General features: G+C 42.9%; 1 protein-coding gene across 3 annotated transcripts in view; it reads right to left on the bottom strand.

Annotated features, from left to right (window-relative positions):
• Positions 1–22,043, bottom strand: part of pxk (PX domain containing serine/threonine kinase) — an 85,623-nt gene that overhangs the window by 16,845 nt on the left and 46,735 nt on the right. For all 3 annotated transcript variants that reach the window (XR_005943462.1, XM_041190885.1, XM_041190886.1), the window contains 2 exons: positions 3,561–3,609; positions 182–259 (listed from right to left, as the gene is read on the bottom strand). Coding sequence is in view for 2 of the 3 variants with exons in the window: in XM_041190885.1 (XP_041046819.1) it covers positions 182–259; positions 3,561–3,609 (127 nt within the window). In the remaining variant the exon portion in view is untranslated. The remainder of the gene's footprint in view (positions 1–181; positions 260–3,560; positions 3,610–22,043) is intronic.

Genomic DNA, 22,043 nt, shown 5'->3' with positions numbered 1-22,043 from the left:
TCTATACTTCTATATATTATGAACAACTTTCAACAGTAGGTTCCAAGGTATGCATGCACTTTAAGTTTGAGATGACATTTGCTCTTGCAATCTAGCAGATTCCAAATTTCTAGACATGTTACTGACTTGTAACACTGTAGTCTGTGTTGCTTTATTCAAAGTAAGGGCTTGCTTAACTCACAGCTTTCTGTTCTTCATTTAGCCTTTTCTCCATACACTCTTTTGCTGTTTTTAAAGCTTCCTTCAGCTTAGTAGGCATCTGCCATGAAAAAATAAAATTTCAAACACTAAAACATGTGTTTCCTTTTTCAGCCTTTACATATATAAATGGCATTTACTTAATTTGCTTTCCTTGGAAATAAAATCCTTATTTCCCTGAAAATGAAAATATAGTTACTCCTTTTTTGCCATTTTTGTAAATCATTAACCAGTGAAATTGAAAAATTTTACATCCACATTTCTACTTCATTTGGCTGACATGCTTTTTTAAAAGTCAAAAGCATAGGAACAGGAGTATGCTATTCATTCCCTCAAGCTTCAATTAAGTAATGGCTAATCTGTACCTCAAGTCCATTTACCTGCCTTTGTTCCATATCCCTTATCTTACAAAAATGTTTCAATTTCAATATTTGGGGTGGGGTGCTTTCTTAGCCGATGGATATGAACTTTCTGTATGATATGTGGAGCTTTAGTTAGGAGACCTCTTGGAGTTGATGAAATGAATCATTACAATATAAACTAAACGTTTAGTGGCACATTCATAAGCTTTATACAGAACCCTGCAACTAACATGAAGAACATGGCTCCATGCAACAATTAAGAGGCTGAGCAATATTTAAGTATATAAATATTTCAATGTTACTATAAAGTTTCATTAGAACAGAGGTGATTGAGAGGAGAACCACCGAACATATTTTTTGCAAAGTACAAGCAATGGCTGAGAAAAATTAATTCCTAGAACATAATGAGAGATCCAATCAGCTTTAAGTTAAATTGTTTTACAGGAAATACCAGAAACATATTAAATATCAGTTATATTGTGGTTCTGATGAAATGGAGAATTATAAGCAACAAATTTACCAACATAGAAATGATTCAAACAAAACAACAGCTAGCAAGTATAAAAAGCAACGATGCCCAAAAGCTACAGGCTCATTTTCAAGCAGTTATGCAACCGACATTTGAACTTTCTTTTATGTACAGGGCTTGATAACACTTTGGAAACCGTTCAAGTAGGTAACAGCACAGCAAGAGTAACAAAGAATTCACCGCCGATGCATCCACCTCCTTAATAAATTGTAACCTGCCTCATCATGAAAATATAATAATTCTCATCGTATTATTGTGATTTATTGTAAAAGTAGGTTAACAGAGGGGGTTGGGCAGAGTGTGTGTGTGTGTGTGCACATGTGTATGCGCGCGCAGTTGATTTAACTGAATTGGAGACAGCTGGTCTGGAGGCTTCGATTCATCAAAAGAAGTTAGGTTTGAAATGCTAAACACGTAAACATAGCTGAAGTCTTAGAACGTAAGGTGAGGAGAATTTGCATTTTCAGATAAATCAGGGCCATTTGAATTTCAAAGAGATGGTAGGATGTTTACACCTAGCCAAAGAAACTAGGTCAAGCAGTATGTTTATTTTTCCCAAAAGTTACTGACAATAATAATACAATGAAAAGATTTATATTATGAGAAAGGTAAAGTTCCAAAGATTTTTTGGGAACAATGAAATTTACATTAAAAGGGAGAAACACGTATAAAGGAGAATGAGTCTGTGGGTCAGGGAAGGCATTGTAAGATCTAACAGAAGTGTGAGAAGCCTCAGTATTTGTGCATCATGCCTGCTGTCTACATAAACCAAAGCTGGGAAAAGCCACCTTGAATTCCTCTGTCCAGGGTATTGTGTTGACTTGCCTCCATCTGTTTAAAATCTTTTTTTTTACTGTTGCCTTAACGGGGTGTAACTGGAAGCCAGATTAATTAGGGATTTTAGGAGTTATTATAGTAGTAATTTGTAGACCTATGTATGTGCTTGACATCCTATCCTTTTGTTAAAAGTTTAATTTAGTTTTCTAAAAAAAAATTCAAGTCTTGGTGGACTAATTACTTCTGATTTCAGTGCATCTCAAAATAAATACAAATTGCAAAAGCATTGTGAAAGCGGGATCAAGTTTCCCTCATGGATTTGATCCACCTGGCACATGTCATCTGCTGCGTCATAACAGCCTTTATTTCTATGGAGAGAACTGGGGAACTAAAATGCAAGGAATAAAACAAATGCTGGAAATGCTCAGTAAGCCAGGCAGCATTTGTGGAGAGAAACAGTTAACATTTCAGCTTGAGATGACCTTCCGTTTCTATCTTTCTTCAGTTCTATGTATGAAATTTTAAGCCAGTGGAAGGGTGGAGGGGACAGGAAGAACAAAAGAGAAGGTCTGTGATAGGGTGGAGGGCAGGGGAGATTAACTAACAAAAGATTTAATAATGAAAAGGCCAGGAAAGGCAATGGGTATAGTAAAGAAACAAAGGTGTGTCCAAATGAGGTGTGAATGGTTATAACAGTACAATATGAAGGGATAAAGAAAGTAACAAGAGAAGAAAAAAAACATAGAACAAGATGGAGTCTAAGGATGGAGTCTGAGGTTATAATCTAAAGTTGTTGAATGGGTTGAGTTCAGAAAGATGTAGAGTGCAGAGTCAAAAGATAAGATGCTGTTCCTCGAGCTTGCCTTGAGCTTCACTGGAACATTGCAGCAGGCCATGAACAGAAAGGTCAGAGAGGTCTGATGAAAATTCATCTTGACCTGAAACGTTAACTCTGTTTTTCTCCACAGATGCTGCCTGCAACTACTGAGTACTTCCAGCATTTTTTGTTTTTATTTTAGATTTTCAGCATCTGCGGTATTTTGCTTTTGAACTAAAATGCAAGTGTAGGGAGGCACCACTAATTCTTAAATTCACACAGTTTGCTGGTTATTTTGACAACGGCTTTGGTAAGGAAGGAAGTGATAGAGGTTTCTAATGCCTCTGCACTGAATCAGTCATTGGGATTTCTATGTTTACATTAAAAAATACAGCTAGCACGTATCCGCAGTTTCCCAGCGGATCATTTTAAACTTGTATAGAACCTAGAATGTGTATAGATTAACGAATGTGGAACATGCTACCACAAAGAATAGTTGAGGCAAATAGGATAGATACATTTAACAGGAAAAAAGGTAAGCACAAAGGAAAAAGGAATAGAAGGTTACGATGACAGGATTTGAAGAGGAGCTTCGTGGAAGCATAAGAACTGGTATAGAGCAGTTGGGCCAAAAGGCCTGTTTCAGTGTTGCAGACCTGATGTAACTTGTCAAACCTGAATAGAAAACAATCCGTCATAATTTTTAAGAGGGAGCACTTAGATTTGATTCAATTCGATCTGAAAATGTTACATTCAGCAAATGCTGTCACACTATAGCATTTAACATTGACAAACAGTTTCTTTTTTGACCTTCGTATCTATATTTTTTCTGTACTCTCAAACGGACACCTCTTCAATGAAGTTACAACAGCCTTACCTTAAATTGGGGCTTCTCAGTGTTAAGCAGCACAACATCAGCAAATAACCTGAAAGATGGCAATAACATTAATTATTTGTTAGTTGTTCAATAACTTATGAGCTTTATTATGAGGATTTGCATCAACTCTGCTCTAAGTGACTGCTAATATTCCTTGGCTCAGTAAGACCAAATAAACCCAATATTTGCAAGTATTTAAAGAAAAATATTGCAATTTTTTAAACATACTCATTCATGGGATGTGGATGTCACTGGCTATGTCAGTATTTATTGCCCAACCCTAATTGCCCTTGAGAAAGTGGTGGTGAGCTGCCTTCTTCAACCGCTGCAGTCCATGTGGTGTAGATATGCCCACAGTGCTGTTAAGGAGGGAGTTCCAGGATTTTGACCCAGTGACAGTGAAGGAACGGCGATATGTTTCCAAGTGAGGATGGTGAGTGACTTTCAGGAGAACTTCCAGGTGGTGGTGTTTCCATATGTCTGCTGCCTTTGTCCTTCTAAATGGTAGAAGATGTGGGTTTGGAAGGTGCTGTCTAAGGAGGCATGCTGAGTTCCTGCAATGCATCCTGTAGATGGTACACACTGCTGCTACTGTGCATTGGTGGTGGAGGGAGTGAAATACTGCCTTGATGTCAAGGGCAGTCATTCTCACCCCACCTCTGGAATTCAGCTCTTCTGTCCATGTTTGAACCGAGGCTGTAATGAGGTCAGGAGCTGAGTGGCCGTGGCAGAATCCAAACCGAGCGTCAGCGAACAGATTATTGCTACGCAAGCGCCGCTTGACAGCACTGTTGATGATGCCTTCCATCACTTTACTGATGATCGAGAGTAGGCTGATGGGATAGTAATTGGCCGGGTTGGATTTTTTCCTGCTTTTCCTGCATACCTGTGCAATGTTTAATATTGTCGGGGTGCCAGTGGTGTACCTGTACTGGAACAGTTTGTCTAGGGGTGTGGTTCTTGAGCACAATCTGCAGTACTATTGCCAGAATATTGTCAGGGCCCATAGCCTTTGCACTAACCAGTGCCTTCAGCTGTTCCTTGATATCACGTGCAGTGAATTGAATTGACTGAAAGCTGGCATCTGTGATGCTGGGGACCTCCGGAGGAGGCAGAGATGGGTCATCCACTCACCACTTCTGGCTGAAGATCCTTGCAAATGCTTTAGCCTTATCTTTTGTACTGATGTGCTGGGCTCCCCCATCATTGGGGATGTGGATATTTGTGGAGCCTCCTCTTCCAGTGAGTTGTTTAATTGTCCAGCACCATTCATGACCTAATGTGGCAGGACTGCAGCGCTTGGATCTGATCCGTTGGTTGTGGAATCACTTAGCTCTGTCTATCACTTGCTGCTTATGCTGTTTGGCACGCAAGTAATCCTGTGTTGCAGCTTCACTAGATTGTCCAGTCTTGAGTTGTAGGTCTATTCAAAATCTATTCCGTTTGGCATGGTGGTAGTGCCACACAACACAACAGGGGGTATCCTCAAAGTGAAGATGGGACTTCGTCTCCACAAATACTGTGCAGCAGTCACTCCTACTGACAACGTCATGGACTGATGCATCTGTGGCATGCAGGTTGGTGAAGACGAGGTCAAGTATGTTTTTCCCCCTTTGTTGGTTCCCTCACAACTGGCCACAGACCCAATCTAGCAGCTGACATTTAGGACTCACCCAGCTTGGTCTGTAGTGGTGCTACCGAGCCACTCTTGTGATGGACATTGAAGTCCACCACCCAGAGTGCATTCTGCACCCTTCCCACCCTCAGTGCTTCCTCCAAGTGGTGCTCAACGTGGAGGAGTATTGGTTCATCAGCCATTGACCTGATGCCATGAGACCTAATGGGGTCCAGAGCTGATGTTGAGGACTTCCAGGGCAACTCTCTCCTGACTGTGTAACACTGTGCTGTCACCTCTGCCGAGTCTGGCCTGCCGGTGGGACAGGGCATATCCAGGAATGGTGATCGTGGTGTCTGGGGCATTATCTATAAGGTATGATTCCATGAGTATAACTATGTCAGGCTGTTGCTTGTCTAGTCTGTGTGACAGCTCTCCAAACCTTGGCACAAACCCCAGATCAGCGAGGAGATAGGCGACCATGACAAAGTGAAACAGAGACCGAGCAAGCGGTGAATTAGGGTCACGTGGGATTTCAGTGTACAGAGGAGAGAAGTGTGGTATACATAGGAATTATTCGAAGTTAATTAAGAAAGCAATTAAATTAAGCTAACTAAACAACATGAGGGCCCATAAAGCAACAAGAGTTCAGAAAGACAGAGAGCCCATAAAATAGCAGGGAGAGTGAGCCAGAAATTTACAGATAAAATCAAGAAGTGATGTCACAAGAGCCCCGCAAGTTGATTAGTTGGTAAGTAGAGGCCTTTCTGGATCCGGTACAGAGGAGATGATTGGTGAGTTATTATATAATACCATACTGTAGTAAACACTTTATTATAAAGCTTAAGGTATGTCAGTGCAGCTTGGCAATGTGGAATGTGCATCCTGCAGGCACAAAGTGCCTTCAATGACTATATCTGCAGAAATGTCACCAGCTGCAGAAACTTGAGCTCCAGGTTGCGGAACTTGAGCGGCGGCTGGAGTCACTGTGGTGCATCTGCAAGGCTGAGGATTATGTGGAAAGCACGTTTAGAGAGGTGGTCACACCGCAGTGCACTGGCAGAGAGGGAGTGGGCAACCAACAAAGTATCTAAGAGAAACAGGCAGGGAGTGCAGGAATCGCTGAGACTATCTTGCTCTCTTAGCCCGTTTTTCCATTTTGGATACTGGTGACCGAGATGGTTCCTCAGGGGACAGTACCAAAAACCAAGATCGTGGCACCACGGATTGTTCAACTGCACAGGATGTGAGGAGGAAGAGTAGATGTGATATAATAGTAGGGAATTCCATAGTTAAGAGAATGGAATATAAAAATAGGGAAGTCTTGCTAAAACTATACAAAGCACTAGTTAGACCACAGCTAGAATACTGTGAACAATTTTGGTCCCCTTATCTAAGGAAAGATATATTGGCATTGGAGGCAGCCCACAGAAAGTTCACTAGGTTGATCCAGGGTATGGAGAGATTTTCTTATGAGGAGAGGTTGAGTAGGTTGGGCCTGTACTCATTGGAGTTTAGAAGAATGAGAGGCGACTTTATTGAAACACAGGGGGTGCTTGACAGGATAGATGCTGAGAAGTTGTTTTCCCTTACGGGAGAGTCTAGGACCAGACAGCATAATCTCAGTAAGTGAGCACCATTTAAAACAGAAATGAGGAGGAATTTCTTCTCTGAGCGTAGTCAATCTGTGGAATTCATTACCACAGAGGGATGCCAAGGCTGGGTTGTTAAGTATTTTCAAGGCTGAGATTGACAGATTTTTAATCAGTAAGGGAATCAAGGGTTATGGGGACAAGGCAGGAAAGTGGAGTTGAGGATTATCGGATCAGCCATGATTTCATTGAATGGCGGAGCAGAATTGATGGGCCGAATGGCCTACTTCTGCTCCTACGTCTTATGGTCTTATAGGGGAGCAGATAGGCATTGCTGCGGCTGTGGACGTAACTCCAGGATGGTAAGTTGCCTCCCTGGTGCTGGGTCAAGGATGTCACAGAGTGGCTGCAGGACTTTTGGGGGAAGGAGCTCTGGGGTAATAGCCAGGTTTCATGGCCCATGTTGGGACCAATGACATAAGTAGGAAAAATGATGAGGTCCTAAAAGCAGATTTTACGAAGTTAGGAAGGGAATTAAAAAGCTGGACCTCAACAGCAGTAATCTCAGGATTACTCCCAGTGTCACATGCTAGTGAGCATGAGAACAGGAAGATTGAGCAGTTCAACACATGACTGAAGAAATGGGGTAAAGTGAGGGCTTTAGATTTCTGAGGCATTGGGACCATTTCTGGGGCAGGTGGGACCTGTACAAGGAGGACAGGTTACACCTTAACATGACTGGGACATTTGTTAGTGCTGTTGGGCTAGGTTTAAACCAGATTGGCAGGGGGATGGGAACCTGAGGGGAAATTCAGAGTGGAAAGGAGAAAAACTAGCAGTGGGAAGTACAGAAGTATTAACTGATAAGGAGCGCATATCAGAGAGTAGTATCATGGCAAACAGAGTACTAGAAGACTTTGATAGAATTAGAGCAGGCAACAGTAAGTCATTAGATGGGGTCAGAGTAAGGGGGAAAATTAAAAAAGCCTAAATGAGGGTTAATATACATGTACGTGTATGCACAGGCTGTGATTCATAAGATCGGTGAACTGCAGGCATAAATGGAATTATGATATTATTGCTATAACAGAAGCCTGGCTCAAAAGAAGGGGAGGAACGGATGTTAACTATTCCCGGGTACAAGGCGCTTAGGAGAGACAGGAAAGAAAGAAAAGGTGGGTGGGGGGAGTGGCAGAATTGATTAAAGATGGTATTACAATACTGGAGAGAGAGGACGTTCCAGAGGGGTCAAGGACAGAATCTTTGGCTAGAGGAAGGAATGAAAAAGGTGCAATAGCATTGATCGGTGTAGTGTATAGATCACCAACTAGTGGAAGGGATGTAGAGCAACTAGTGGAAGGGACGTAGAGAAACAAATCTGCAAAGAAATTACAGAGTGGTGCAAGAATTATAGAGTAATTATAATGGGGGAACTTCAATTATACAAATATAGACAGGGATAGGAAGAGAGCAAAGGGACAAGAACGGCGAGAGTTCCTGGGACGTATTCAAGATCATTTTCTGCAGCAGTGTTTCCAGTCCAACAAGAGGGAAGGCACTATTGGACCTGGTTCTGGGGAATGAGTTGGCCCAAAAGGATCAAATATCATTGGAAGAGCATTCAGGGGAGAGTGACTACTGTATCATAAGGTTTAGGTTTGCCATAGAAAAGGACGAGGAACAATCCAGAGCAGGGATAATTAATTAGGGAAAAGCCAACTTCGATGGGATGAGACTGCATCTTGAGTCATGCAAGTTGGAATCAAATGTTGGCAGAATAATGGGCTACCTTCAAAGAAAAAGTATTGCGGACAATGTCAAGGTATATTCCCTTGAAAGGGAAAGGTAGGACAAATAAATTCAAAACATCCTCGATGACAGAGATAGAGGTGAAGCTGAAAAAGAAGAAGTGCACATACGACAGGTGTCAGATAGGAAATACAATGGAGAATCATGCTGAATATAGAAGGACCGGAGGGGAAGTGAAAAAACTAATAAGAAAAGCAAGGAGAGAGAATGAAAAGAGACTGGTAGCTAATATAAAAGGGAATCCCCAGGTCTTCTATAAGCATATGAATAATAAAAAGGTGGTAAAAGAAAGAGTAAGGCCCATTAGAGATAAAAAGGGGACTTGCACATGGAGGCAGGAGAAACAGCAGAGTACAATTCATCTGTCTTTACAATGGAAGGAGATGCTACCCAGGCCAAGGTGAGAGAGGGGGCAACTGGTACACTCGAAGAATTTACAATTGAGGAGGAGGATACATTAGAAGGCTAACTTTATGTAAAACTGATAAGGTACCAGGACTGGACAAGATACATCCAAGGGTGTTGCGGGAAGTGAGTGGAAATTGCCAAGGCATTAGTGATAATCTTCCGGTCTTCCTTAGACACAGGGGTGGTGCTAGAGGGCTAGAGAATTGCGAGTATTGCCCTTGTTCAAAAAGGGGGACAAGGATAAAGCTGGCAACTCCAGGCCAGTCATTTTGATTTCAGTGGTAGGGAAACTTTTGGAAACTATAGTTCAGGACAAAATCAATAGTCACGCAGACACATGCAGAATAATTAAGGAAAGCCAGCGTGGATTCATTAAGGGAAAATCATGTTTAACTAAGTAGTAACTTGCTGGAGTTTTTGAGGAGGTAACAGAGAAGGTTGTTAAGGGCAACCCTGTTGATGTGGTGTATATGAATTTTCAAAAGACAAAGTGCCATACAACAGAATTGTGAGCAAAGTTCTAGCTATTGGAATAAAAGAGAGAGTAGATACTTGGAGAAGAAATTGGCTGAGTGACAAGAAACAACAGTAGTGGTTAATGGATGTTTTTCATATTGAAGGAAGGTTTGTAGTGGAGTTCCCCAGGGGTCAATGTTGGGACCCTTGCTCTTCCTGATATATATTAATGCATAATTTCAAAATTTGCAGATGATATGAAGATTGGAAATGTTGTCAATTGTGAGGAGGATAATCTTGAACTTTAAAAAGACAGACATGTTGGTGGATTGACAGACAAGTGGGCAGATGAAGTTTGATGCAGAAAAGTGTGAAGTGATTCATTCTGGAAGGAGTAATATGGAGAGACAGTATAAAATAAAGAGAGAGCCTCTAAAGGAGGTGCAGAAACCAAGGAACCTTGGTGTATATGTACATAAGTCATTGAGGATGGCAACGCATGTTGAGAGAGCAGTTTATAAAGCAGATAGTATCTCAGGCTTCATTAATAGGGACATTGAGTACAAGAGTAAGGGGGTCATGTTGAACTTGTATAAGACACTAGTTAGGCCTCAGCTGGAGTACTGCGCCAGTTCTGGGTGCCATACTTGAGTAAGGATGTGAAGACATTGAGAGTACAGAGGAGATCACAAGAATGATTCCAGGGATGAAGAACCACAGCTAATGAGGATAGATTGGAGAGGTTGGGACTGTTTTCCTTAGAGAAAAGAAGGTTGAGAGGAGACTTGACAGAAGTATTCAAGATCCTGAGTGGTAAGGACAGGGTAAATAGTGAGAAATTCTTCCCACTGAAGGGAGCATCAAGAACTAGAGGACACAGATTCAAAATAATTGGCAAACGGCATAAAAGTGATGCGAGGAAAAGTCTTTTTTACCCAAAGGGTGGCTGGAGTCTGGAATGAACTTCCCGAGAGGGAGGTGAAGGCAGGTTCAATCAAGGTATTCAAAAGAGAATTGAAAAAATTAATGTGCAAGGTTACGGGGATAAGGCAGGGGAGTGGAACTAGGTAGATAAGTTAGTTAAGTTCTCTCAAGTTCTGTCGAAGGGTCATGAGGACTCGAAACGTCAACTCTTTTCTTCTCCGCCGATGCTGCCAGACCTGCTGAGTTTTTCCAGGTAATTCTGTTTTTGTTTTAAGTTAGTTAAGTTGTTAGTTAAACATGATTTTCAGAGAGCCAGTGCAGACTCGGTGGGCCGAATGTTCTCCTTCTGCACTGTAAAGATTCTATGATTCAGATGTTAGTAAGGAGGACTTTGCAGGGTCCAGAGGGCTGAGTTTGTTGTTGTCGGTGCCGGTGCCTAGGTCAATGCCGGGTGGTCTGTCCAGTTCCATTCCTTTTAGACTTTTTAGTGGTTTGATAGGCCAAACTAGGTAAGGATGGAAGATTTCTTTCCTAAAGGACATTTGTGAACCGGATGGGTTTTTACAATGGTTTCATGGTCATCATTAGACTATGTCCAGGTGTATTTTTATTGAATTCAAATTTCACCATCTGCTTAAGTATTACCCTGGGTCTCTGGAATACTGGTCCAGTGACAATGCCACTACGCCACCACCTCCTCACATGGCTTCCTTTAAAATATAAATGAGTAAGCACGTTGTTACTTATTTCTATCCATCAACTATGAGGAGGAGCAAAATTACAGTATTTTACTTCTAAAACAAAAAAATCCAATTTGAAAATAATAGTAAAATGCTTGGGATTTCGTAGACAAGGCACATACTCCAATACTTGGGAGTTTCCATTCTTCCTATGGCAATAGTCTGCTAAGCTGGGAAGCAGTGACAGAAATCTACCTGCTCAATTAGAAGTGGAGACCTCATTTACCACATCTACCATTCATAAATGCTGCTAGCAGCTATGATTGTCACAATGGGTCTTAAACTCTATGCCAAGGTTCATTCCAAGTCAAAACAGGGACAAAAACAAAAAACTGCAGATGCTGGAAATCCAAAACAAAAACAGAATTACCTGGAAAAACTCAGCAGTCTGGCAGCATCGTCATGAGGACTCGAAACGTCAACTCTTTTCCGCTGATGCTGCCAGACCTGCTGAGTATTTCCAGGTAATTCTGTTTTTGTTTCAGAACAGGGACAACTGCTACTTCAGTCAATTTGCTGTGTATAAACTTAATGCAGAGATGGTTCTTTTGTTTAACAAAGGGCTCAAGTGCCTCCTTAAGTGCAAATGATGTTCTGTATTCTGGGGAAGCCAGCAGACCTATAAATTATTTGACTCTGATGTTTGGTAGGAAAGGTGATGAAAATATGGACCCTATGGAATAAGGTATCCTCTCCATAAATATTCATTTGTTCTGTGAATAACAAAAGAAAATCTCACAATACCATCATGCTAAGACAAACCTGTGTACACCTATTATTTGAAGCAGAAAAACAAGATGATTTCTGCTGGCAAAATAGGGCTCTGAACTACATTCATAAGGTACAAAACAAAAACAGAATTACCTGGAAAAACTCAGCAGGTCTGGCAGCATCGGCGGAGAAGAAAAGAGTTGACGTTTCGAGTCCTCATGACCCTTTTACATTCATAAGGTTCTGTTAGGACAGTGATCTAACATACGACTGGTATCCTTCAACAGTGTTTCACGTGCCTAAGTCAATGTGGGGGACCATACACTACAGCAACCTCCAAGATCTCCAGAATAAATGAGACATCTTTCATTATTCTGTAATGAGACCTGATCATAAATGAAAACACACTACACACAGAATGCTTAACAAGAAGGATGACGGTGATGATGATGAGCCAGCTGCAGATCAGTCGATGCAGCAAGGAACAGTTGTGCAACATGCACCACACAAAATAGGTCTTCCCTCCAATCCCAAGACTGCAATAACAAAACTAATTGTAGATACCTCAAACCCTTACAAACATCACCTTCTTTCTTCATTCACATACTGTTGTTCAGGTAACACCTCTTGCTATCTAAATGTATGAACTACCTTTACTCTCCCAAAGAGTTCAGCACAATATACAATTACAAAGTATTCTTTTATCGGTATCGTGAATGTGCCAGTCTGATTTCCAATGGTGGTTTCACCATGCACTAATTTGCAATTCATGGCCCAGAACTTCCAATCTCTGGGGGTTTGTACCCCTGAGGTATCCAGATGATGTGCTGGGGGACCTTCCAGACGTCCTCATGCAAGGACTGCACGGAAATTGCCAAAAAAGTTTAAACTTCCAATAAGCAATTACTCTGCACTGGGAACCATCTGATACACTAATTTAAATCGGATGGTTTCAACACTCTTAGCAGGATAGTTACAAGGATTAAAACCATTTCTAACTCCTGGGTAACTATGGTACTGACCCCCATCCAAACTCCCCACTCTCCAACTGACCATCCAACCTATTCTACCCTTCCCACAAATCGTACCCACCTTGTTTTCACCTTCTCCCCGGCTTCTCAAAGTGCATTTAAACATAGGGACCTTTAAATTTACCTGGCTTACGGCTGCTAGTGTCCCAAAAAGGGAGCATGGCTTCAATTCCCCTGACACTGCTGCCCTGCACTGGAAGGCCTTGGGAACCAGGTACACTACACATTTCACATCAGGCCTGGGTCACAAGAGCGGGTGGGAAACGTGCAGCTCCCGAACTGGGTAAGTAAAAAGAAGCGGAGTGGCAATCCGACTGTGATTGCCACCCAACGGAAGTTCTGGCCCCACGTCTAACCTTAAACACCTAGTATTCCTTTATGATTTCCCGAATGGGAGGAGCAGTTATACTCACTGGTTGACTGCAGAGTTTACTTCAAACATGCTGGGATTTTGATGGATGACACCGCTACTGGTTATGGGCACAGAGAGCATTCAATGTGATGCAGCAATGTTGCCAGCTGCTTTTCTTTACTGCAACCATCCTGTACCCAAAGACTGATGATCTAGACGGGATGTTGATGGTATCACAGACCGAGATGAGGAAAGCGCAAGTTAATTCTAGCTCCACTTCTCTACAGGTCGCAACAATAGTTTAAATATTTAATTCACCCACCAAACTTGCCAATTGTTACTCTTTGATATTGTTATTCTCAGCACAAAAAGACTCCAACTGTGCTTCTTCCATTAAAACAAAGAAAATTATAAAACAAACTACTTTTCAAAAACAAGTTAATAAACTGGTTAACGTACAAGTTGCAGTTTAGAAGTGTAACGATTATCCCCTTTTTAAAAAAAGATATCCGAACCCCCTATATATTCACACACAAACAAAACAGGACAAAACAAATACAGACCCTTTAGAGGCTGGAGTATGGGTAAGTTTCTTTTAAAACGATAAAATTCAAAGTGACCGCACGCTGTTGAGATATCAGAATTCTGGCCACAATAGATCTGGAAGTCCTTTCAGATAGATATTTTTTGGTGAAACTATCCTTGGTTACTCTTACTTATCACAACTTTGCAAACGCTCAAAAAACAGATGAATTATCCCGGTGACACATTTCTGAGGGCAGTTTAACACAAAAGGTAGGGCAGAAAGAGATTAAGAGAAATGCTCTTTTCCTTGCAACTTGCTTCTAAGGCGCACACACACACACACTCATTCTCTCTGACTGAGAGTCAAAAAATCAAAGGCTCAAAGAATACTTCTCTTAAGCGAGGTGTTTTTAACCAATCAGCAAGAGTCTTTAACCTGGCAACAGCAGTTCTTTGTTAACTTAGATATACAAAGTATCTCTTCCTTTTGCAGGTGCTCCCCACTGGACATCTATCTTGACCCACGGATTTTTGAAGAATGGCATATTCACAGCCTCAAATTAATATTGCAAACTTATAAAAATAAGTCAGGAGGAGGAATGTCCAAAATTCAATGTCCTTCAAATTTTCCAAAAATGGGTTCCTCACAACGGGGAGAGCCAAAAACCTTATCCCTGGCAAGGGCATGCATAATACAGCTGGGGAGCATCCCTTCCAATTGCAAACTGAGGAAATAAAAGTGGGCATCTGAGAGTCAGGAAATCCTATCCAAAACTCTTCCCAAGCATGTTGAAGTTGTATAAAAAGATAATTTGTGCTGTAACCTCCAAAGTAACAGTTTCAAGCATTCATGGCGGACACTCCCATGTTGACCAAGCACGGAAGGAACAGTGTCATAGGCTCCAAAGCAGACTACTGTACACAATCTTTCCTCCATGGTTTCACAGGTGGCACCAAGGAGCCCTAGCAAAGCTGGAGTCAATAGGAATCGGGGAAAACTCTCCACTGGATGGAGTCATACTTAACAGAAAGGGAGATGTCTGTAGTTGTTGGAGGTCAGTCATCTCGGTTCTAGGACATCACTGCACAAGTCCCTCAAGGTAGTCTCCTAGGCCCAACCATCTTCAGCTGCTTCACCAATGACCTTCCTTCCATCATAAGGTCAGAAGTAGGGATGTTTGCTGATGATTGCACAATGCTCAGTATTATTCACAGTTCCTCAGATACTGAAGCAGTCCATGTTCAAATGCAGCAAGGCCAGGACAATATCCAAGTTTGGGCTGACAAGCAGCAAGTAACATTCACGCCACACAAGTGCCAGGCAATGACCATCTCCAACAAGAAAGAATCTAACCATTACCCCTTGACATTCAATTGCATTACATTACTGAATCCCCCACTATCAACATCCTGGGGATTACCATTGACCAGAAACTGAACTATTTTACCATGCACTTCCAAGTATTCTGAAATCTCATCCTTAAAGATGGACTCTAAAATCTTACCAACGACCGAGGTCAGGCTAATCGGCCTGTAATTTCCCATCTTTTGCCTCACTCCCTTCTTAAACAGGGGGGTTACATTAGCAATTTTCCAGTCCTCTGGGACCCTCCCTGACTCCAGTGATTCCTGCAAGTTAGCCTCCACTATCTCTTCAGCTATCTGCTTCAGAACTCTGGGGTGTAATCCATCTGATCCAGGTGATTTATCCACCTTCAGACCTTTCAGTTTTCCTAGCACCTTCTCCTTGGTAATGGACACCATACTCACCTCTGCCCCCGACTCTCATGAACTTTAGGGATGTTACTCATGTCTTCCACCGTGAAGACTGACGCAAAGTACCTATTCAGTTCCTCCACCATTTCTTTGTTCCCCACTACTACTTCTCTAGCGTCATTTTCCCTCGGCCCAATGTCTACTTTTGCCTCTCTCTTACACTTTGTATATCTAAAAAACTCTTGCAATCTTCTGTTATGTTACTGGCTAGTTTACCCTCATATTTAATCTTCTCCCTCCTTATTTCTTTTTTAGTTGTCCTCTGTTGGTCTTTGTAGGCTTCCCAATCCCCTGGATTCCTACTGTTCTTTGTCGCATTGTATGCTTTCTCTTTAGCTTTCATGCTGTCCCTGACTTCCCTTGTCAGCCATGGTTGCCTCATCCTCCCTTTAGTATGCTTCTTCCTCCTAGGGATGAATTTTTGCTGTGTCTCCCAAATTACTCACAGAAACTCCTGCCATTGCTGTTCCACTGTCGTTCCTGCTAGGCTCATCTCCCAGTCAATTCTGGCCAGCTCCTCCCTCATGCCTCTGTAGTTGCCTTTATTCAACTGTAATACTGTTACATCTGATTCCAGCTTTTTCCTCTCAAATTGTAGGGTAAATTCTATCATATTATGGTCACTTCCTCCTAAGGGTTCCTTCACCTTATCAAATCTGCCTCATTACACATCACTAAATCTAGAATTGCCTGTTCCCTAGTGGGCTCCACCACAAGCTGCTCCAAAAAGCCATCTCGTAGACATTCCATAAATTCCTTTTCTTGGGATCCACTACCAACCTGATTTTCCCAGTCTACCTGCATATTGAAATCCCCCATGATCACTGTAACCTTGCCTTTCTTACACACCTTTTCTATCTCCTGGTGTATCTTGTGCCCCTCATCCTGACTACTGTTCGGAGGCCTGTACATAACTCCCATTATGGTTTTTTTAACCTTTGCGGTTCCTCAACTCTACCCACACAGATTCTACATCATCTGACCCTACATTGTTTCTTCCTATCGATTTAATTTCATTTCTTACTAACAACGCAACCCCACCCCCTCTGCCAACCTGCTTATCTTTTCGATGGGATGTATATCCTTGGATATTTAGCTCCCAGACCTGATCCCCTTGCAGCCATGTCTTCGTAATGCCCACCACATCATACTTGCCAATTTCAATCTGCGCCACAAGCTTATTTACATTATTACTGCATGCATTCAGTTAAAACACCTTCAGTCCTGAATTTCTCGTCCCCTTTCTCATTCTCGTCCCTTTATCTGATGTGCTTGAAGTTAGATTCCTAGCCCTTTCCAAACACTCTTTCCTATTGTGTGTTCTGGAGACTTTAACAGCCTCTCCTGGGCTCTCCTTTCTTTTCAGTTTTTTCATAATTTTCCATGAAGTTGAATCCACCCCCCCACATGCTAACCTGCTGCTTTGTTTCCCATTAGTCATACTTCTTGGAGTTTTACCCTTCCCTCCCTCCCCACTTTCTAGTTTAAAGTCCTGTTGACCACCCTATTTACCCTTTTCGCTAGAACATTGGTTCCAGATCAGTTCAGGTGGAGACCGTCCCGACAGTATAGATCCCTCCTGTTCTAATACTGATGCCAGTGCCCCATGAAATGGAACCCCTCTTTCCCGCACCACTCCTTTAGCCACATGTTTACTTCCCTTATTCTTGCGTCCCTATGCCAATTTGCACGTGGCTCGGGTAGTAATCTGGAGATTAACCCTTGAGGACTTTTATCCCCCCCCCCGGCAATTCCCACCCTCCAGAAGCCCTTTTCCCGCGCGGAACCCATTATCCCCTCCTCCTCCCACCCCAACAACTTTATTCCTCTCCTCCAAACCTCACTCCCTGACAGCTCTTCCTCTCCCAGTCGATCCTAGACTTTCCTCTTCCATCATCCATAGAGAGTACCAACAATGTCTTTCCAACTTTCGTGAACTGCTTCGCAGCAGGGTCATGTCCATGAGAATCCACCCAGCATGCCATGGACGTTCCTCCAGGACCCCGTTGCTGTCGGGCTCCAGCATCTTCTGCTCCTCAGATGTTCGTGACATGAGCAAGGCCCTGGCAGTAAATTCCGACTTCTGCATGTTACAGTTGTCAAGACATGTTCTAGGGGAGGTGGGAGTGGGGGGACAGGGGTGATGTCCAGGTGAACATACAAGGAAGGGGTCTGATTGTTTCTGTGACTGCCTTCCGGGAAGCGAAGCAACGGTGAGCGTGGTATGAGAGAATAGTGAAAATAACCGAGGGCCAGAGTGAGGGGGCTCGGAGGACGTGAATGTCAAAGTGCATGGGTGTTTCCTTTGTGGCGGAATTCAGTCCAGATGCATTCCTGGTTGGAGACAGCAACACGAAAACATTGACATGTATGATGATGCCCCACAATGGGATTTCTGTGCTTAGACTGCTTGGCAGGCAATGATCAGAGACTTTTAAAATCAAACAAGCTTCCAGGAGTTGAGACACGGTGACCAGCTGCTTGGTCAGCTGGGAGTTCTGCTGTAGGTCTGTTCGATTAGTTGGTGATTCAGCAGACTGAGGGTTTCTCAGTTCTCATAGGAATATAGATATGTCAAAATGCTCATTCGAGTCATGTGACCTTCTTTCACCACAATGACTTCAAAGGGGACGTTTATCTATTCTGGGGCTGACTTTGGTTTCAGGACTGAATGTCCCAGCCATTAGCTTTTTGAAAGAGTTACCATCCATATTGAGGATCTTGTGTTGGAAAGCCATTGTGCGGGCAGACCTTCTGACTCCGCTAGAAGGGTAAGCTTATCAAGATGAAAGTGACGTCCATCGTCCCCATAATGGTCCCTTTTTGAAATGGACCTGGACAGTTCCACGTGTGCGATGGGTCAGTTAACAACTCTGCAGGAATAATGAGTTTCGATCTGCAAGCACCCTGGTTTCATGATTATAATGTCCTTGCAATTGGATGTGAGATTCCACAATAATGAGAGGAGGATTCTTTTGTTCTTGTAACTGCTATTGGCAGCTTCCAGAACAAAGGGCCAATCCTGCATCATGTCATTTGTAGCAGCCATCCTGTTGGGTTCAGCAGAAAGTCCATTTCAAAAATAGTGTAAATAATGAAGTTTGATGTACACAGCTTGGATTTCTTTAGTGCTTTATTGACGTAACATAAGCAAAGTCTCAGAGTCTGAAGCCATAGGTGCTGCAGGGTCAGGTTTTAAGTTGAACCTCTGCCTAGCACATATCACTTGCTCTTTTGTCCTTGTGCATAGTTTCAACCAATTCACTACTTCTGTAGTCCATATCTGGCTATCACTGTGTTGGTACTGGGCTGCGGCAATCTAAGAGGCAATGGCAGTGGCTTCACCCCTCATTGCACAGTGTTTGTTGTCATATAACAGGTAAGTGTGTCACTGAGAAGTGCTACATTACCTTACATAAACATAAAGCATGAGAGTCCTAGCCATTAACACTGCAGTGGCTTCCAATTTCACCATTCCTTAGATGTTCTCATTTACAATTAATGGATTAAGGGGTCTCTATTTTCTTGGTTATTCCCCTGTGAAGGCTTCTTTCCTTCTACTGAATGTTTTTCCTACTTGTTTGATAAGATGGCACCTAAGAGGGGGATCAAAGAGTATAAATAATTCAAAATTTCAGGAAGCTACATAATTTGTGTGGCACTTCTTCTTATGGCTGGGGAAGCTGTTATAGTTCAATGTCAAGGTTAACAATCCATCCAACAGCTTCAGTTGACGAAGTATGAAAGGTTGCTTTGCCACCAGCAATTGATCTCTCAGGACAGACTTCAGTATGTGGGCAACAGTCTGACTTGGATGGCTACAGTAACAATGAGTGTTTGCATGGCCAATACAATGCTGAAAAAAGTGTCTAACTGGAAAGTGCACACAGGGTATCTCAAGTGTACTTACAAATTTCTTTTTTCTGAAACTGTACTCATTGCATTCAAGGGATTCCAGCATATCCCAACATGTTGATATCAGGAGTGCAGTGGTTAATGCCAATATACTTTACTGCATGACACAGCGGCAAAAGACAAGAACTTGGTCTGGATCATTTTTACTCATGTTCAGCTGTGACAAGTGCTGTGCATAGATAGCAATCCTTTAGACAAACTTTGGTCGATCTCTTCAAAGATGTAATTTTCCTTTCCACATCCATTCACGTCTTGCAGGCTCTGGAAACTCCATTCATCATGACAATTTTTTCCCACTCTTGAAAATCTAGTCTGTTGGCCAGGGGTTGCAGTTGAATGGCTGACACAGGCAAAAGCAACTTCTGACCTGAAGTAACCTGAGCTCAGTTACTGGCCTGAGCAACTTTTGAAACCTGAGACCAGTCACTGGGCTGAACTGGCTAGAACCGGTTTTGAAATAGCTGAGTGTCTTGAAGACAAAGGAAATGTGATGAGTCCTTATTTAGAAAAGGAGGAACGAGGTGATACTGCAAGTCTTGGAACAGAGCCAATGAGAATATGCCACAGATCAGGCAAGCAGGCCTAAACCAACGGGAGAGAGACAGCACAGCTTGAAGAGATATGATTCAGTATAATACTGGAAGGATTTCGGGCATGGAGCAGCAAGACTCCGGAAACCAACCATCGCAGAAGCAGAAGAACCTACGTCAGCAACGTAGAGACGCAAGAGAGAGGGAACGGAACACCTGGCCAGCGTCAGCTCTCCTTTTCGGGTATCAGCTTTTATATTCTGTGACCACTCAGAGTGTTAGAGAAACCTAGTGGGTGTGCGCTTAGATCCTAGTTTTGGATGTAAAACTGTATAACCTGCTGTAAACTGCATGTCTATATTTAACCAGACGTATAAGCTATATGTAGATGATCTAACGACGTGAATAAAGCGAATTTAGAGTTGAGAGAGAATTGACTCTTCTCTGTGTACTAAGCCAATAACCGTTACCGGTGATCTCCGGCAACATATTTGGCGTCCCTGGGTGGGCTCGAGGATAAATCTCTCCGTTGAGTCAGCGGGAGACTCAAGCCGAACCAAGTTGGCAAAATACACAGAGAAAAGGAGTTTGGGTTAATTCATAGCTGTTAATATAAGATGACGAATCAAAGGGAATCTCCAAGCCTGGGGACTTGGACTGTTCTGACTGGAAGGGACTCCTTCAAAAATACATAATAGGGAAGTGGCCACAATACGGGGAGTACGCGGGTCACATTGGTGACAAGGGAAAACCCACTGGGGAAGCCCTTTGGAGAATTGCACAAACAAAGATGTCAGATAAGAAATTTAAAAAGGTACAGAAGTCCATAGCGATCGGATGTTTATTTGAGGAATGGATAGAATGCCGACAGCAGACTAGGAGACAGCGAGACAAACTAGAGGAAGAGAATAAAAAACTCCGTGAGGAGATAGCCCGCCTTAGTGACAAGGTAATTGATTTAAAGGGACAGAGAAGTGCGGATTTGATGCACATGAACCAAAGTCAGTTATGGTGCGAAAAATTGGCTAATGAAAAGAGTAAGAGAGAGGGAGAAGCCCAAGCAGCTAAAGCTGAGGTAGAGGAATGGAAACAACAATGTAGTGATTTAAAAACTGCTATGAATGTGATTCACAGAGCAGCTCAGGAAAAGAGGAGCAGTACCGGTGATCACACAAGTGTCAGAAACTGAACGTGAAGCTGCAAGATCAGCTAGCTGCACAGAGGGGCATACTGTGTGCTTTCGCACCTGGAAGGGGTGAAGAAAACGGTCAAGGGGATATAGATTGGGATGATTTAGCAGACGGGCTACAGCAATGGTGACGGGAAACCTCCACCAGAGGATCCACCGCCGGCATATATTCCAGAGCCGGGAAAACAGTCTGCCCCAGTGGACCCCCTTGTAACCACTAGAGCACAGGTGGGGGCAGATGGACAGGGACTAGCTGGCCCGAATATGACATATTCCACCCTACTTGGGATACAAGATCTGAGAGATATTGCGAAAGATATTGGGATGTGTGCGCCCGGGGATGATCCTAGGGAGTTGTTCCTAGCGGTCAGGCAACAGAGAGGGGGACACGGCTTAGAAGATGCTGAGGAAAGAAAATTAATTCTAAGGTGCCTACACCCACATATACACTCCGTCCTACTGGAGGAACAAAAACTTGGTAGAGGCACAGTCGAGGCCTTAAAAGGACCACGTATTATCTGTCCTGGGCAATAACAGAGGGGACCCGGTGGTGGAGCTGATGAAATGCTATCAAAGAAAAGGTGAACAGCCCACTGCATTCTTGGCTCGTATTTGGGTGGTGTTTCAAGGGGCCTACGGCACAGGCCTAGATAGGGATAATTTACAGCTGGAGGTTAGGAACCGATAGCTGAGAATGCCAAGTGTCGCATGGCACTGAGGAGTCGAGGAAAGCATTAGATCGGTTTGATCCCACTGATAACACACATACAGAACCCTGGATAATTAGGAAGATGGTTAGAGTATGGGAAAGGGAAACACCAAAACTACCCAAGGCATCTAGGGACAGAGCAATGCCTGTTAAGAATCTGGCAATAACCTGGAGAAATGAAGGGAGGGACCTACTCAGAGG

This window comes from Carcharodon carcharias, chromosome 7, assembly GCF_017639515.1.
Source record: "Carcharodon carcharias isolate sCarCar2 chromosome 7, sCarCar2.pri, whole genome shotgun sequence".
Classification (NCBI taxonomy): Eukaryota; Metazoa; Chordata; class Chondrichthyes; order Lamniformes; family Lamnidae; genus Carcharodon; species Carcharodon carcharias.
The sequence above is the reverse complement of the archived record's forward strand: the minus strand, read 5'-3'. Positions and strand labels throughout refer to the sequence as shown.